General features: G+C 40.8%; 1 protein-coding gene across 1 annotated transcript; it reads right to left on the reverse strand.

The window, feature by feature from the left end:
- Positions 1-361: 361 nt before the first annotated feature.
- dhodh (dihydroorotate dehydrogenase) lies at positions 362-19,472 on the reverse strand. The gene is made up of 9 exons (XM_033631535.2): positions 19,346-19,472; positions 16,200-16,412; positions 15,906-16,105; positions 9,723-9,805; positions 9,115-9,302; positions 6,941-7,054; positions 4,730-4,883; positions 4,476-4,635; positions 362-2,222 (listed from the first exon to the last, which is right to left on the reverse strand). Exons 1-9 carry the CDS (start codon positions 19,361-19,363, stop codon positions 2,063-2,065), a joined length of 1,290 nt encoding a protein of 429 aa, XP_033487426.1. The 5' UTR covers positions 19,364-19,472; the 3' UTR covers positions 362-2,062.
- Between the last annotated feature and the right edge of the window lie 498 nt (positions 19,473-19,970).

The raw sequence follows: 19,970 nt of genomic DNA on the forward strand, positions 1-19,970 counted from the left end.
AAAACAGTCAAACAACTGCACTGCTTCAGATTTATCGGATGTTGTATTTGTAAGTGTTTCATGAGGTTGCTGGTGTTACACCTCTTTACACGCAAGCTGCATTTTCATTACATTTAGTAATGTGAGTCCGCACTTTCAAATGTTTTTCACTGTCAACCATGACGGGTGAGAACAAAATGTACACACGCAGTTATGCAACATTAAATGTTGCTGGTGTTATTATGACACCAGCAACTTCATCATCATTAGGGCAGTGTTAGGAATTTAGAATTAATTAATGTTACATAAATACAGATAGCAGCTACAATTGTCCTGGAGCTCATCAATATTTCATTACTGACCAGTCAGGAGCTGATATCGATTTAGTGCTGGTTCTTGGTGATGTATTTATTTAAGAAGTCTTTGTTCATGATATACAATACACAGATCTTTTAATATTTCATTAAAAATCTCACAGGATCATCTACACAAGATAACGTAGGAAGAACAAACAGGTTGTCAAAGGAAATTCAGAACTAAACCAAATGAAAGAAGAAAATAATTGATCATGATGATGTTAGGACTGGGTATTGTGTGAAAAACTATGATACCAGTACTAATACCAGTACCTTTAAAGTGATACAGATACCAATAGAGTACTTTATTCGATATCCGTGATGTGAATGAAGCGAAATGCAGTACAGCCATACTTCTGAACATTTTGGTGGCATCTCTGCACACTGAGCTGCTAACTCTGCTAAGTACTCTGTGCTCAACTTCAGACCTAAGACTGTATGAGTTGTAGCTGCTGGTGCAAGAGTGTGAGCTCTACGCCAGAACAGTTTTGAGTGTCCACCCAGTGACAGAGCTAGCTGTTAGCATCACGTGGCTAACATTACCTAATGGTTATTACTGGTTTTAACAAGAGAGTTGGGCCACTTCAGTGTCTGTGTGAATACGTTGGAGCCATTTAAAGGCTCGGTGTTGGATGTTAGCTGGGAAGATGAATTGATTGTTCATCAGGAGAACAGTTGCTCCGGAGATGGCAGCAACAGAAAGTTTGCTGTTAAGGCAGTGAGTTAGGATGGGCCAGAATCAGACCCCCACACAAAAAGGATCAAATGCAGGTGTTATTTGACCGGAGACATTTTGACACTACTTGGTACTGGTAATTTCGCTTGATACCTTAAAAGGTACCAAGTACTGATACTCAGCTGCAGACAAAGAACAGTATGGTTACTTTAAACCATGTCTTAATTAATTACAGAACAATTACCCAGTCATGATATATGCCATTACCATGGTATAAACTTGCAAACTCTTCTCTGTCGGAGCTTTGATCAAGTCTGGCGTACAGTACCTTTTTAAACGGGGAGCTCATAAACACCCTAAACTTTGCCGCTACACATCATTTCTCATAACACCACAGCAAAAATAAATATCTTGATTCTTTAACCCAAATAACATTTGAGCTGTTGTTGTTGTTGTGTTTGACTGCATTTGTGTGCTGTACTGTATTGAACATGTCCTCATTAAGTTTTAGCATTTTGACATTTGTTTATCAATAATAATGTATTTTTTGAAAGGCAATGAATAACACAATGTGAACATTTGAACACATGCTTCAATTTGTGTATCAGACATTTCCTAAAACTGAGGATCACAAACAAGTTTTGCTATTTCATCCATATAACATCATGTCAGATTAATTTCTTTATACACAAGACAGACACAAAACAGTTTGTATAGCTCTGTAAAAAATGTATGAGCAAGGTTTGTTTGAAGAGTTCAAGCACTTTGGTGTCAGTAAGCACTTGAGAAACACATAGCGCTGTTACACTGTAACAAAGGATGACTGTCTGAAATAGTTACAAACATACCTCAGCTTCTTAATACAACATCAAACATTTATCATTATTGACTTTACCATGATTTTCAAGTAAAAGTGAGGAGTGGAGATGTGCTCTTCACAAAAATCTAAAGACATAATTTCAGCAGCTATCAGTTCGGACCATATCTCATCCTGGAAACCAAGAAGGACGCAAATACTCGACATTCATTGCAGTTCAGGAAAAGGTGAGGATCATGTTGGCTGACAGGAGGAGATGGCAGCTACAGGTGGGTGCTGCGTGTCTGTGTTAACATTTACCATCTCTTTCAGCATGCTCTGCTTATGAGTCGACTGGTCCGCTCCCCTGTGATCTGCTCCAACCGCCTCTGATACACTGCTGAAACCTTGTTCTCTGTAACAATAAATAAATAAGTTTGTAAGGACTTGCAATATATTTGTGTTGGGAATCAAATAACATATTTTCACTTTTGAAAGACATAGCAACTGATATGTAAGAGGAAAATTGTGTAAACTAATGCCATAAGACTATGGGGTGTAAATCACTATTTTCATCATGATACAATATTATTTTGATTCTTTGGACATTGATATTTGCCAAGAGGCCTGCCATCAATATGATTTAGCACAATCAGTTACAGAAGAAGCCATCACTCCTCCTTTTTTGCTTTTTAGCCATAAAAGATAAAAATAAAATATAAATAATTGTAAATAATTATACAGAGCGAAGTAAAGTTTTCTTTGAATCGACTCCACTAACACATATAAAACAGCACATGGGATAAGTTAACCTCAGAAAGACCTTTCCATCATCTTTTTCCGAAGACTTGAAGGCTATCTGTCTCAAACCTCTCCCAACAGCCATAAAACATGAATTGACAGCAAGATCATTGAACAAAAGTATACAATTTGGCTCCACAATAACTGTCAAGCTTCATGGACAGAACAATTGTTTTTGCTAGTTACATGTTATAAGCTTGAGCATTTTAACATTGCATAAATTAGCCTAGCTGCTTGCGGAGTTTTCCTCTCCTCATAGCTTACAAATTACATTCATTATTACTCACTGTCAGTTAACATCACTGCATTTCCTGACAGCACAGCTTAATTTCAGCCTGCATACAGTTTTTTTTCAGCTTGACATTGTTTAAACAGAGCAGCTAATGTTGCTGCAATAAAGTTGAGACTGAGACACTTGGCCATACATGTCATCTTTCCTTATTTTATGTCATAACAGCATCGTTTACATACGACATGTGCTCTGTTTGTCTGTCTGTTTTCTTTCAGAATCAAAAAAATATTTCCACACTGTTGCTTTTCTGCAAATAACATTATCCTCATCATCCTTCTCTTGGCTGCTAGCCATTATCTGCCTGGTGCTGTTTGACAGTGACACAGAGTTCCAAAATAAAGGTGTATCCTGAAGATGAGTGGTGTAAGGTAGTTACGACGGGCCCCAGAGCACGCTATCATGACAGGCACAATAGCATACGCTATCGTGCATATATCCTCTCATCAGATGATCAGAGACTTGACACTGGATAACATTAACATACATATTACCCAGCAATCATCACTGCATATCTGTTTATTATAAAAATACTAAAGAATATTAGTTTAATTGATAGTTTATTACAGTTTATTTGGAATAAGCATATAATTTTGTTATAGATGGTATTGACTATTAAAAAAACCTGACCGAGATGGCTTTGCCTTTTACAAGGGCATATATAATGAATGATGTTGTTTTTAATCTAATGAGAGTTCCTCTTTGAAAACAGGCATATTTCTAAGTTGGCAATCAGTCATAAGGGTCCATTCTCCACCCAACACACTGTTGGAGGGCCCACTCTGTCTATGGGACCCCCATCTCATGGGCCTTCTGCCTGCACTGTCTGTATTTACACCCTGGATGATGATACGTTGCAATGTTTTCACTTTACATGGATCATATTGGATCATTAATAAGAGCACAGCTGTCTCATTGCAGTTGCACAAGCTTTGCTGTCAAATGCTTCTGTTACAACGCTAAAAGGATGCTAGACAGGGCAAGATGCAGTTTGTACACAAGCCAACAGTTTGGTCAGACTATCTGAAACACATTATTAAAAGGGCAGAGCCAAAATTGAGTTGCCAGAAGTGTCCGTAATAATCGTAAAACGGTGTGCATGTATAACCACAGCAATTACAGAAGGTCAAAGTTGAATCAGGACGTCAGGTTATATTCTGTAGTTGTTGTTAACAACTGGCAGTTTTAGTTATAATATTACCATTCATTTTCATTTTCTCAAATCTGTTTAGATGACCTGGAGGTTTGTCTGATTGTCTAACTGCTTGTTTGTTGTCCTGTCGACTCTAAAGCACTGCAGTCACAGATTTCAGCAGCTAAGAGTTCTCACACCTTCTTAAACATCAAATTCAAGGACTTGCAAGGACTTACCAGGCCCAATTCCTTTAAATTCAAGGTGGAGGGAGACACGTGGAGGTATTCTTATTCTTATTATTTCCCAAAAGACGCCTAATTTTCTACTAACCCAGAATTATCCTTTATTTAAAAGAAGCCCTGCAAAAATCCTCAAACTTCCATTTAAACAAAAAATCTCCAACTTTATGAAAGGAAAACCCTTTAATTTACAACCATACTCACTTCAGAAGATGTTCCAGTTCTCGCTTTATCTTCGTCACTACAGGCGGACCCTGGTAGGCCAGAGCTGTGTAAAGCTGAACAAGTGATGCACCGGCACGGATCTTATCCAGGGCATCCTGCCCACTGGCAACACCACCTATCCCAATAATAAGTACTTTACCTATAAAAAAAAATACATATATTATAGGTATATTTTAGATGTACTGTCTTTATACTCAGAAATGGACAGAAGATGTTGCTGTGTAAATAAATACCTTTGGTGAGGTTGTACATCTCCCTCACAGTGCGAGTAGAGAGGTCTTTGAGCGGCTGGCCACTCAGCCCACCGACTTCAGACTTATGTGGATCCTGAAGCGTCTCTGGTCTGGACACCGTCGTATTAGACACCATTAAACCATCCACTCCCAGCTGCAAACACAAAGGAGGACAAACACCAAGGAGAGGACGGGAAATGAGGAACAGAACTGATGTATGTAGGCGAGGTGTGTAAATACCTCTAATGTAAAATGTACTGAGACAACAAGAGAGACAGAGTGCTGTTTATATGTTTCTATTCCCTCCTTAATGACTCTTCCATTAAGGTTTGTCTCCTGCTCGCTCCAACGAGTACAAAAACACCTCTCTGTGTTTGTTTTTTTTTTAAAAAGCTACTCAACAAGTGATGAGCAGAGAGGAAGACAGGAGCCTAATTATAATGGCAGGCTTTTAAGTAAAAACTGTTAGCTGAGACATGTAGGAAAGCTCAGCAGTGATATTAAATCAACGACATCCAACACAGAGCAATGAATTATGTCAAAAGGATAAAACACAATAAAGCCCAAGAGCTTATTTCCATTGCAGTCTTGAGGGTGTAGGTGTGTATTTGAGTGTGTGAGCACAATAAGAAGAAGTGTGTGCACGCGTGTAGCAAGAATGTGAGGGTGCAGCAGAGAGAACGCAGCAGTGAATGAATGTTATCTAATTTCATTATTTCTTGGGCATATTTTATTCAGTTTCATTCATTATTTGCCTGATTTATTTCATCCTAGTGCCAAAATGTTTAAATCTTATCCGCCTTGTTTGGCACTTTGTAACTTTGCTATGTTTTGTTACTAAGAAGGAAGATCTCAGTGATGCTAAAGTTTTAAAAGAATTGTTCATCTGACCCACTGCCATTCAGAAAAGAAGGCTCTTGCATAGGCTCTTGCACACCCCATAGTCTGTGCTGTTTGCATAAGAGCATGTGATCTGGGTAACACAGGTTATCCTGAACTTGAATTCCTTTTTTCCTGGTGAAAAGTTTGTATGTTTTTGAGGGGATAATACAACAACACAACAATTTAAAAACACTGCTGATTCAGGATGAAATTCTGTAAAAGAAGAAAGTATATTTTCTGGTGCCAGTTTGACTTTCTAAAAAGACTTCACATCTAAGGGACACACAAGAGGTCAAAAAAGAAGACAGAGCACATTACCCCCACTCTTGTCTCCCTACACTGGCTGCCGGTTAGCTACAGGATACATGATAAGATTCTGATGTTTGTCTACAAAGTGTTAAATGGCCTCGCCCCGTCTTACATCATAGAGCTCCTGTCTCCATATCACACCGTGAGAGAACTGACCATAGGGATTTTCTAGAGTCATCTTATTCACTCACTAGCCTTTAATTGTACATAATGTGATTGTCATCGTTGCCGTGAGGTGACAGTATAAAAACAAGGATACAGATTTTTTGCTAAACCACTATATAAGTAAAATTGACTTGACTTGACTAGAGAATCCAATCTGAATTAAACCTGCACATTCTTTTCTATTTGCCATAAAAAAAATTAAAAATAAAAGCTGAAATAAAATATGGCGATATTACAGAATTAAAAAATCTCATGGAATAAAAACTAAATATTCAATTCAAGAAAAAATAAACTAAGAACAAGCCAGTAAATAAAAAATAAATGCCCTGTTAGAAAATTTTAAGAAGTATTTCACTTCTTGGAAAGACTCTCTATATAAATACTTTTGAAATTGGTGCAACATGAAAAGAGGAAACAGAGAAAAAGTGCTGTGGCATTTGCTTTTTGCTCAAGAAGTAGAAAACCTACACTAACAGAATGCAATGAACCTCACTGACGTAAGTGACTTCATTTTGAAACAGGAAACAAGATGGTGGTTGGTAACTGTATTGCTAAGTTACCATTTGATCTGCGTTTGGTCTGAGTTAGAGAAAGAAACAGGGAGACAGGCCTCTCTCTCTGTCGCCATCCACCTCTATACTCTTTGTGTCTTAATGCAGACGTACAATCTGTAGAACAAGCAACAGACCCAGAGTCAGCAATTTGAGCTGGGAAATGAGCAGAGATATGGGAGCTGGAAAGACGGAGGAAGTTCACTATAGCTCATATACACACTCTGCACACACTGTTATGATACAAAGCTGGTTGAAAATCAGCAAAGTATCCCATTAATGACTGCAACAAATAACTTCCAACCTCAGTGACGACATCGGCGATGTCTTGTTTGTCCTGCGTAGTGAGGTCAGGGGCGATCTTCACCAGGACCGGAAGTTTGCGGTCTCCCTGCAGAGCGTCGCGCTCCTTCAGCACCTGAGCAGATTGTAGGAGAATGTGAGTGCATCATGTGAGGGGGCAGAGAGAGCTACAAGTACTGGAGACTAGTCAGAAACACTGTCCAACTAAGGTCGTCCTCTATTTGGAAGATTGGCAGTTCGATCCTTGGCTCCTCCAGTCTACATGTCTTAGTGTCCTTAGGCGAGGTACTTAGCCCAAATTGCTGACCACAGCACAGTGAGTGCACATGAATGGTTAACTAAGTAGCAGGTGGCACCTTGTATGATAGCCTCGGCCACCGCTTTATAAATATGTGTGTGAATGAATGGGTGAATGTGACATGTAGCACAAAAGTGCTTCGGGTGGTCGGAAGGCATGAAAGGAGCTACGCAAGTCCATTTGCCAAGTCCATTTCACTCAGCATCATACCTAAAGCACTTTGCTGAAAGGCTGAGGGGCTTTCATCACATCTTTTGTCACTGCTGTGTCACACTCATTAACCAGGTCCTGACTCATCTTTGCCTTTTCTGTGGGTGAAAACAGTGTTCGCTTTTCACTTGGGTGGGTTGTGTTACAGCTGTAGAAGTGAGTAGAGACTGAGGTAAAGACACAGTGAAAATATTATTTCAATTAATCGCAGAGCAGATATCAATTAATTAAACAGGCTATTTTTTTTTGCACGCACAATGTACCTTGAAGGGCACCTGCGATGCTCATTTTCAGGTTTGCATTTGGGGCTTCTGCAACATGTTTACCAGGGTGTCTACAGGTATCAGGCAGTTAAATTTATTGCTTTTAGGACGCATTCAAGACACCTTTTAACCAGATTTAGGACAGATTTTTTGACAAATCATGTTTTACTTATTTAAACATTGCAGGTAAGCATTGCAGGCAAGCAGTATTTATGTGGTCTAGCGCAGACGTGTCAGTGTTATGTAGGAATATGGTTATTCAAGTGAGTAAAGTCAGTCTACATTTTGCCAACAGGTAAGTGCAACTATGAAGTAAAATTACAGTATTGTTTTTTTTTAAAGATCTGTTACATTAAACATGTGGATTTTCACATAGAGAGGCTTCACTCATTCTCACAAAAAGAAATTAATGGATAAATGAAATTAGATAAAACGTTTGTAATAGTTAAGACCTCACTTTAAAGGCCTTATTGCTGTAACATTGAATTTAAGACATTTTAAGACTTTCAGGACCTGTAGACACCCTGTTTACAAGCTTTTAAAAAAAACATTTACTATTTTTCATTCAGTCTGTGCTGGAACACATGTACCTGTACCCTCTGTCTGAGAACCTCCATTTAGCGCCTGTCTCTAAGCCCCGCAACACAAAAAGCCTAGTCTGCTCTCTTTGTCAGTGTTTCCGAGTCTTCAATGCCTTTTCACTGTCAGCGCAGGACGGGAAGAAGAAGAGGATAAACTTAATTAATCTGCTGGAGGAAATTCTATTTTTTCCCTCTGTTGTCATATACACACAGGCGCCAAATACACACAGATGTACAAAGAGGACATATACATGCATTAAATGGAGAGATATCAGCACGTGGGGCTGCCTTTGGACGGTCGCCCAAGGCAGTAAGGGGTTCGGTGCCTTGAACCAGTGAACCTCCAGTTCCTAAACCAGGTCCTTATGGATGGAGCTGAAGTTTCCATGCTTCCCTGAAGTTAGCATGTAGCTACATGTAGCAGTGTCGGCTACAGAGTGTAAACACTTGCAGAAGAATGCCTGGAGAGGACCATATAAAGAAACCCAGCATACTATAACCAGAGTGGAGAAACCAGTGGGAAACAAAGTGTTCGGATCGGTCTGAAGCCTGAGGTTTTTGCTCACTAGGATTATTTTTACATATATTTACCTTATCATTTAAAACTGGAGCCACATTCAACACTGTAACATTATATATAAGACATGAAATCAATAAGACGTAGAGGCTAGTTTTTATTTTATTTTTATGATTATGTTCTTCTGTATATGATGATGTCTTTGTATCATTCATAATTTAGATGCACATTCAATTAGTTTTTGAGGGAAAAAGGCTGAGCAATGAAGCCAGATGATGAATTCAGTGCACATTTGGACAGTCCTACCGTATGTAGCAGCTGGCGGAGCTCAGCCTTCCCCTGTAGATCCCGGAGACCTGGTGTATTAGGACTGCTGACGTTCACCACCAGGTAGTCAGCCAGCGGGCCCAGCTCTCTCACCCCCTCTAGGTAATCTGCTCCTGCGTCCTGGGACAGCTTGTTCTTCCCCAGGTTGATGCCCAGGGGAAGGCCAGCTATAAACACAGACACATATGCAAACACACACACACACACACACACACACACAGAGGAGAGTTTAAACAAGCACAAACCCAGACTGCAACACCAGACGCATGACTCAACTGGGGCAGAGGCTGCTGCTGTGCCACATGAGTTGTAAGCAAGTACGGATCAGACACAATAAAACGTGAGTCAAGGACAGGCAAAGATCATCAAAATAGAATATAATACTGTATTTAACCACATCCCCAATTTATTATTTGGCTTCCTTTAACAAACGATGCAACTAATGAATAATAAACACACACCAGAGAAAAACAGGACAGATTTATAACAGATTAATGCACCATTAAAAGTTGAAGCAGCTTAAATTTTTTAAAAAGGAAAACTAAAACATTTTTCCCCGCTGAGAAGAGAAGTTGCTGCCTGCTAACCTTTACTTAGCTGTTGCTGCGTGTCGCCCCTGGCCTTCAGCCTCTGTTGTGCTTCTGCCAGACCACAGCTGTTGAACCCATATCTGGTGAGAAGCACACACATGCACACACATTATTACACATGCTACTCCGACTAGAATTGTTTTTATCATTTTGTAACTCCTGCTTTATACTTTATTTTCAGCGATAAATAACTGTACTAACGAGCGTAGGTTTCCACATGGATGGTAAGGACATGTCCCTTTTGGGAGGACAGAATCGTACCTACCAATATTTGAGCAACCCGTTCACATTGTCCTCATACTAACAGTTCTGTGCATGAAAATATGGGACAAACTGCACTTCATACTGACTGGGGACAGCGCATTTATTTTTCAATATGAGACAACCCCATATTATGCACGATCAGAGATGCTTCCACTCTTCAGAGTGAAAAGTAAAATGATGCTTACATGTGTTGACTCAGCAGAGACACCACTGAATGAGGTAAGCTGATGCCTGAAAGCCTCACTGCGTTATATTCAATCATATCTTATATTTTGAAATGTCAGTTTTGTGCTTTCTCTTACATAAATGAAGACATTACCACCATGAATTGGTGCATTAAAATTCACCAGAATGCAGGTAATGAAGTGCTGGACGCTTAACACTTCCTGGGGGACGACCCCCAGAAGCCGCCTCTTCATTTGAGTCCCCCCCGCCACTGTTGGAATGGAACCAACAGACTTGACTCCACAACATAAATAACAACATGAGCATGTTGATTAACTAAAACTATCTTCTCTTTAGATCTGTCTGTAAAGAACAACAAGGCCCCGTTCCAAACTGGACGCAACTGGAGGACTTAACAAGCAGTCGACCAAGCCATCAGCAGGCTGAAGCACTGTAAGATCGTTGGCAGAACGCAGTCAGGAAGGGCTGGCCTGGGGTGAGGGGACAGCTTCCAAGATGTGGTCCAAAGCCACAAGGAAGGAGAGGAATTTCAGAGGCTGTCAGGATGTAGGAGGGGCAATATAAGATCAGAGCACTCAGTCTGCGGCAACAAGGACGCTAGATAGCCTGGGAGGGAGTGGTCAACAGGTTCATAAGTTTGGCCGACATGTGGAAGATACTTCAAGCCAGGTTGAGTTTCCTCATTAGGTCTGCTTAGGACACTCTACCAATCCCCAGCTACCTGTACCTGTGGTATGGCTCAGATGAAATCCACCAACTCTGCAGTGCCCTGAACCCCAGCCTGCTGTACATCCTGTCCATTTAAAAAAAAAGAGCACTGGCTCAGGGTCGATGCAGGTCATGTCACGTCTGAGTCCTGTGGAAGCTGGTGAAAATCCTACAGGTATGCAGGATGAGAGTGACCGCAGAGACCTTCCATCAACACCACAGCGGCTAGAACAGAACATCTACCAGAGGGAGTCCTATATATCAGTCCTATAAACCTGGGTGTGAATGGAACTTAAGAGTGGATCTTGACTGGCAGCTCAAGCTCCCAATGGAGATCACCACACCTTCTCTGTGACCTAACATCATCCCATGGGCCGCCACATCCCGGCCAGTGATCATGGCTGAGGTCACTGTCCTGTGGGAGTGGGGGATAGAGGCGGCCTTCAGAAGGGAAAAGGGACAAGCACACAGAGCTGACAGTGAAGTGCAAAGTGGCGGGGTGGTTGGGTGTCAAGTACCCTGTGGAAGTCAGCTTCAGAGCGTTTGTGGGTACATCCACCCAGTGCTTCTTAAGGAGCATGGGGGTCCCAAATTCAAGAGGGCACTGTTCCGGAATTAATGGAGCTGACGAACCTGCAGCTGCCACGATGGCACAATCAAGGTGCATCAGGATGTAATGTCCAGCAGGTGGCCCTTTACCTGTGCTTCCACTAAATTTTGCTTTTTGGTTATGAGCATCATGGTAACTGTATGATTGTGTCTACATGGGGATGTAACACGGATAGAATCCTGTACCCAGAGACTAAGGATGCACCGAAATGAAAATTTGTGGCCGAAGCCGAATATTATTAAACGCTTGGCCGAATACCGAGTACCAAATACCGAATACCGTTGTTTAGTTTTTCATTAGTTTTTGCAGATGAACCCCCTCCAGATTAGTGTTGTCATGGTAACAAAATTAGGACCCACGGTACGATACCAGTGAAAATATCATGGTTCTGAGTAGTATCACGATATCACAGCGAAAATGAGGCAGGTGTGCCTTTTGTCATTTATAAAAAGATAAATCACTTTTCTATAATACATCAATGATATTTCAATGGAATAAATTACTTACTGACTTATTCATACTTCAAAAAACAGCATCAATAAGTGATGAACATAGGGGGGATCAAAATAAAATAAATAAATAAATGAATAAAATAAAAATCAACCAGCCACCCTCCTCCCCTGACAAGTCCCTTCATAAGTAAAGAACAGTCCCTAAAGTGCAGTGAGGTTTGCGGGCTGTTACCTGCTACAAAGAGAGAAATGTGAACGGCTCGTTTCTCCTCTGACACATCACATACCTGTGTGCTGCCACGGCTCTGCTGTTCAGGTACTTTTGGGCAGTCATGATGCCAAGAAGAGGACATTATTGAAGCCAGACTTCTCCGTTACCGGTAAGCCTATGGCCGCTGTATTTGACAGGAATACATTCCTGTTTGTGTCTGTGACCCCCGTTCAACCCACAACTGGTGGGATTCGCCTTTAGTTTCTGCTGCTGGTTGAAATCTGTACTCGCACAGCGTGCTGAATGATTTATTTTGCTTGAACAAAACTATTTTTAGTCGCAAATGCGAGTGCAGTGACGGACGGAGTAAAATATCGCCACACTGCCGACATTTTACTCTGTCCGTCACCGCACGCTGTTTGATTGTGTTATCAAAACACGCCGCTATCATTCGGCCTTGCTTTTCACTTATTCCACTGAATACCGAATGTGTGTTTTTTTGGAATATTCGGCCAAATATATTCAGTTACCGAATATTCGGTGCATCCCTACCAGAGACACTTTGCGAAGTGAAATTCAAGATGTTGGATTATTCCTCATAAGGCATAATGTTTTTCTTTGTATGCTTAATCTTCAGCCACCGTTGTGATTTCTGAGGTGCCTTTCTAACAACCATGGATTAAGTCTCATGATAAATTCATGTCATTGTAATGTGACATTTCTTATTATAAAATACAAACAACACATATAATTACAACAACCTGACAGGCGGGTTTACTCTAATTTGTTTGTATATCTGCATGATACTGTATGAATAATATAAAGCAATTTGTCTGAGAGATGTCGTTTTTGCATTATGCAAGTTTGCTTTCCTGCTCCATTTGCCAATTACGCAAGAATATTTTGTGGAAATACTGTACTGCTGTATAATTTATACCTAACTAGGTCATCCTTATAATTTACCTAATGAAGTGCACCTCATACCAAATCCTTGACATGAAAACATCTGTATGGAATATTTAAATCAAATTGCTGGAGATCCACTGGCAAAGGTTTTCACAGGGTCTGATGCAATAACTCATTATTCTAAATTATCATAAATTACCAGTTTGTATTGTGTATAATGACATATTAAAATGAAATCTGGAAAGACCTGGTAAAGAAAGCTTTCTTTCATTGAGCCCATTCAAATCTGTGTTGCAAATTAAATCTGCAAAGAAAAGGAGGCTAACCCATGAACTCTTATTCACAGCTCTGTGAATGCGAATCCTTTGGTAGCAAACCTGTAGGCAGCTTAATCTCTTTGAACGTACAGAGCCATGTGGGAAAAAATATTATACAGTAACATCACCGTCTCCTGCTGTTGACTAATGTGACTCATTTACTGTTATATAAATTGAATACAGTCTTTGTGAGATGTTACATGAAAGTAGGGTGTTAAGCTACGTAACACGTTCAATAAAAAAGAAAAAAAAGTCATAAATTTTTACTATAAAGCAAGCAACTCAAAATCAGCATCAACATGATCCAACGAGGGTTTAATGCTAATTATTTGTGTGCAACACTAAATAATTTGACAACTGAGTCTATCTTAATATAAAAAAATACTTTGACATTTATGATATACTATGGTGTGAACGTGAATGGTTGTCTGTCTCTATGTGTCAGCCCTGCAATAGTCTGGCGACCTGTCCAGGGTGTACCCTGCCTCTCGCCCAATGTCAGCTGGGATAGGCTCCAGCCATAAGTGGGCATGGAAAATGAATGAATGAATGAATGAATACGCAGGATTTTCCTAAAAAACAATGTATAGTCTCATACAGAAGTAATCCCTCTTAAATCATCACTTATGACCCACAAGATGTGTGTTGCCTGTATATTCTTATTTTCTGTGCTTGGGACGTTAATGATTGTACACCATTAACGATAAGGTTGAGGCTTTATAAAAAGGTAGCGACTAGGTGCAAGACCATAAGCAACAGGCATCAAAAACACGCAAAACCAAAAAAAAAAGCAAATACAGTGAAACGAAAAACTAGAGTCAGTCTTGAGGTTGACTTTTACATTTGCTGGTGTGCCTGTTTAAAAACAGTAACTGACAATCCTGCATAGTATACCTTTAATTTCGACCACATCGCCCAGCCCTACCTGTCATTAGCCCTATAGGGATGGGATTAGATTAACGTGGAGACGTGGGGTAAAGTAATTATTACCAGGGATTTTAGTCCCGTCTGAACACGCTATGTCTGTAACCATTACCGATAACGTCAGTAAAAATTACGCCGACTTTTACCTTCTGTAAAACGGTCCAGAGAAAATACCTTGGGTAATATTAATCCCGTGCAAACGCGATCCTCTGTAAAAATGCATGTAAATATTTCATCACGTCCTGTTTACAACCATTTTTCCGCATTTACAACTATTTTTCCACGTTCTTCCGATGATGGAGGCACTTGAAGAAGCATTCGGTGTTGTTCGTGATAGTGGACATTCTTCTAATGATTGCATAGCTCTACGTGGGGGACCAATCAAAAAGTTTGAGAAGAAAGCATTTTCAGAGCCACGAGACTTCTGGTTGTGTTAAGTAGGCCTAATATAAATCCATATTGCTGATCGTTGTGTACACACAATCCTGATCATGGGCAATATTACAAATTGGGCTAATCATCAATTATTATTATCCTTCAGCTGATGCTTACAGGAAGCAACGTAGCATATGCATGCCGACAGGGAGGTGACGCCAGGGCGCAAACCGAGTTACCACTCCCATCTCTTGTAGAATTATGGAGATTTCTTGTCCCTTGTGAATCGGACATTTATATTACAGACATCCTGTGGTAAACTGACATTAGTCCACACCCCTATGTAAAACTAATTCCGTCCGAGTAGTACTATTGTGTACATTCAGTTTGAGCATAATCCTGATGTATCTCTTTGCAACCCTGTCTCCTAAAAAATATGTTTATTTATTACTAAATTCAGGTAGCAGTAGCTCAGTCCATAGAGACTTGGATTGGGAAACAGAGGATCACCGGTTCAGGTCTCCTTCCAGACCAAATATGGAGTGTGGATTGGTAGCTTGAGAGGTGCTAGTTCACCTTCTGGGCACTGCCAGGGTGCCCTTGAGTAAGGCACCAAACCCCAAACTGCTTGTCTGTGCATGGGCAGCCCCTCAGTCTGACATCTCTCTTTTTAATGCATGTATATGTCCTGTTTGTGTGTGTATTTTGGGCCTGTGTGTACATGACGAGTTAAAAAATTGAACTTGCGCTTGGGGATTAATAAAGGATATCTTCTTCTTCTTCTTCTTCTTAAAAAAATTCTTTCATAATTATGCCGTTGTGTCAACAGCATTGCTGCCAGGATTACTTTTAGTGACACTGTTTCTTTGTGTTAATAAAACACTACATTTATGTACTGTGCTGGATTTGCAGGGAGGTGGTTGGGGTGGATGGTGGACATTCAAAGTGCAGGACTGTGACATCAGAATCCCAGGTTTGCATCTACACTCCTGTCTTAGGTTTAGCCAATAAAAGCACTTAGGTTAGAGAAGGAAGGTAATAAAATAAATTTGCAGATACGTCCAATTTGTACATTTTTGCAATTTTCCAGGTATGTTAATTACCCTCATTAATTCACTTGGCATTACATTTCCCACAAAAAATTATTTGCTGTCTCAAATCAGTTGTATATAAACATAATTTCTTGGGAGACAGAGCTGCCTTTATACAAAGTTATCAAAAACGTACCTGTTAATAACTGCATGATCTGCAGAGAGTCGAAACACTCGAGGTTTGGGGTTTCCCTCCTGAGGTTTGGGGGTGATTGTGCCCACTTCAACAAAGCCAAAACCCACTTTGTACAACCCATCCACGGCCTCTCCGTGCTTGTCGAAGCCTGCTGCAATCCCAATCGGGTTTCTGAACTTTAATCCCAAGGCGTTCACTTCCTGTAGAATCATTTAAAACAAAAAGAACTAAGTCTCAAGGTGTCTGGGGTCACTGGGAAATAATCATGAGAAGAAAGTGAGGTTAAATGCTTACCAATGATGCAGGGTCCTGGTAGCGGTTAAGAGGAACCAGACCCAGACCGATCATCTTCACTGCCAGCACATGTGCCGTCTCTGCCCCCACAACCCTCTGCAGTATGGGCATCAACTGATTGGCATAGAAACGCTCATCTCCTATCGCAGTGAGGTAGGAGGCAAACAGAAGGCTGCCTGAGCCGATGATCTTCACGGCTTCTTTTAACTGTTTCTGTTGACAAAAGCATGAAATGTTAATACATAAAACTGAGCCTTCAAAAGGACTCATGTCAGACATTAAATACTGTGAACAGACTGGCGATACTTCAGTGAAAACACTGATGGTTGTAGCTGCACAATTTCCATAATAACAGTTTGTATACAGACTTTTGTTGGTGTCGCTTGTGTTTGAAGTCAATGAGGTTTAACCTGCAATAACTGATTTTTTTTGGCCCCTTGCTTATGGCAGTTGTGAAGTTGTGACACACCATTGGCACATCATCACCTTATAAGTTGACATGGGAAACCTGTTAGTGACCTGTTGCTTATTTCCACATCCAGCACAAAGCAACATCATCATTTATTTTGAGTTGTTTTTCAGTCCACCTGGTGGATCTAAATCTAAATTTAATATTCACTCTGTTTTCGCTCTGTTTTGGTCTCCTCCAACTCCTGAGGAAAATATTTGGCTCCAATATTGATTATAGCTGCTTTAAAGACTGACACTATCTGACCATGTCACTTAACTAGACATATTTACATTAAGCTGCACTTTACTGCTTTTGTTGCACTTCTGCTTCGATGCCAAACTGCATTTACTTGACTCAGTACCTGCATTCTGTGCAAAGACAATAAAATTTCTCTCTTTTTTTTTTAAATTTTGTAAGTTGTCCCATGGCATCAATTCTCAATTAAAAGCCTGTATTAAGTCACACAACTGCATTTGAGTCTAGTCCCTGTCCCTCTATCTTTAACTTCGCTTGTCAAAACAAGCTTAGCACCACGTTAAGCAGCATCCACGTCTCCCTGACCTGCCTTCATGGACAGCCAGATCAAGAGGTACTGGTATTGTATTGTCACTCTAGTGAAATTAAACATACTACTAAAGCATCTCGATACAGCCAGCCTAACTTAGGTAATAACACACTATTAAGCCTAACAACAACTAAGCTAGTGTGGTGTAAAACCACCGTCTCCCTCCAACTCTCTGGTAGCTTCGGGCACATCAACTGCCCGGTGTGAGAGGAGACAGACGCCAAATTGCTTTCTCACTTCCCCAGCATTCATGCACATACTCTGATCCTCTCTTGAAGAATAAAAAGCGCTGTGGAGCATTGTTCCTCTGAGCTGCAGCAACACTAAACCTCTGAGCTTGCCTGAGAAGAACTAAATGCACAAACCTGCTATTTTTGAATTTTAAATCGAGAGAGACTCTCACTGCAGCCTGTTCTGTTTTGTTCTGAAAACTGTTGGCGTGCAACCTCGTTCTGTGGATCATAAACGAGGTGCAGACTTCCATCTGTGTCACAGGTGATGAGAAAATACAGCAAGTGAGTGACAACAACCCTGCGCACATTTAAGAGTACTGTTTGCTGTGAAAATGCTAAGCAGACCTTGGGTCTAGGTACCACATCTAAAGAGTTTGGTGGAAATGGGGCTATAGAAACCTTCTGTCAGGATGCACTTTGTGTGTGCACTAGGCTGACCAAACGTCCTCTTTTGCCCGGACATGTCCACTTTTCACGTCCCGTCCGGGGCGTCCGGGGGGGTTTTATAAACTGATGATAATGTCCGGTTTTCCGTGTGTTTGTGTGTGTGTGTGTGTGTGTGTGTTAGAGTGCGGCACGGGCAGCATATTTCTGTCCGAACCCGAACCTAGCCCGACATTATTTAATGACCAAAGCACTGAGTTTGTGTCACACAGTGGTTACAGGCTATTTAACAGGCCGGGCATGCGCCATGGGTGCTCAGCTGCGGAGAGGGAGACCTCCGTGTTTAAGACGGGAGCGGGAGGCGGGAGGTCCAACGCTTCTAGCGAGAGGAGAGGGACAAATAAAACAAAATAAGATAAAATAGGAAAAACCTGTCTCCCTCTTTTATTTTATTTTCAGCGTTTAATCAAGGCGGAGGCGGGCGGCTGGAGGTCCGAGACTTCCAGTGAGGAGAGAGGTAGAAACAAACAACCAAGGTGTGTCTGTGTGTGTTATGTTCAGGTGTTGTCACGTAAATAACAGTGCCCAAGCAATAAATAGGACAGACAATAGGATTTTATTTATTTTTACACTACATTTTCACTGAAAGCAGACCGAATCCGACCCGAGCCCGAATACAATTTATAGCTACATTTTTGACCAAACCCAGCCCGACCCGTCGGGTACCATCGGGCTCGGATCGCCACACTCTAGTGTGTATGTGTCCCCTATTGGGGCCTATCTGAATTTCTGTCTTTGAGAGATATTATTTTGTAATATAACTGAATTTTCTATCCATACATATACATTTTATATATATAAAAATTATAAGGCATCTTTGAGTAAACTGCGAGTATCATTTAAGTAGGCTTTGTCGTGGCCGGCCGAGTGTCCTCTTTTTTGGAAATCAAAATATGGTCACCCTAGTGTGCACAAAACGTTTTTTCAGCATGTGTGCAAACATTTTTCTAGAAGGGGTGCCCTTTTTTCACTTCAGCACCTACCCTGAAAAATGTCTGTGTACGGCACTGCTCAAAATTGTACTTGAGGATGGTCCTTAAGTATTTACACTTAGTTATAGTCCACCACTGTTGATGTGTGATTAGAGGTAACTTACTCTGCAGGAAGACTATGACTTTAGTAACGTCTCTATTTGACAGTTAAAAACTTAACATACTCCAAATAACCCTAACTATCTGTCTATGTGCAAATCTCTAACAATAACCGCCCAGTGTTTCAGAGGGCAAGTAACGTTAAATCCGCTGGCAAAGACACCACCACAACATGTTTCTGTATGCAAAGACCGCCACAGCTAAACTAACCTGCAGTGATTCTACCCTAACGTTACTTTTACATGGAGCAACACAGCTAACTAGCAAACAGGAACTGTCTCATCAAGTTAGCAACGTTTCAAATGATCCGACTGTCCAACACAAAAAGGGAAGACAGGATATGAGACTGTCTTTGAGATTACCTTCAGTTGTCCCGCCATGGATGCAGTTCTGTCATTGCATTAAAGGGCATTTAAGGTTCTTCCTAACATGTTACACAAACGTACTATGGAACACATGCGGTAACAGCTTCCTCTACGTCCTCTCGCGATATCTCAGTTTTTTTCCTCGAGCTTCATAACGGTTAGTAGTCTCGCGATACTGCCATTATGTGACGTGAAAGCAAAGCGGAGGAGCTCGCTAAGCCCGCCTCTTTATTGTAGTCTGTCAAACTGACGCAGCGAAAACAGAGCTCATCTTTACTCCTGATGAAATATGATCTAATTTTTGGATAAACGAAAAACTGATGTCACAGAGAAGCAGACAGAAGAGCCTGCTATATGCGTTTGTAGAATATACCCAAGAAAACAGGTTTAAAAGTTAGAGAAAGTAACTAAAGCCTACAGATGACAGTGTAAAAGTAAGCTGTTGTAAAGCAGGGTAGGTCTTTATTCACACACAGCAAAAGCAGGACATTAAATACAACTTCAGCAGCTAGTGTGGCATAGTATAACATTAAAACATATAAGCTATATCCTTCCAACCTCTCTGGGTAACAAGTATCTCTACATGCCCCCTACAAAACCTGAAACAAATCCCATGAGAATC

This window comes from Epinephelus lanceolatus, chromosome 2 (genome assembly GCF_041903045.1).
Source record: "Epinephelus lanceolatus isolate andai-2023 chromosome 2, ASM4190304v1, whole genome shotgun sequence".
NCBI lineage: Eukaryota > Metazoa > Chordata > Actinopteri > Perciformes > Serranidae > Epinephelus > Epinephelus lanceolatus.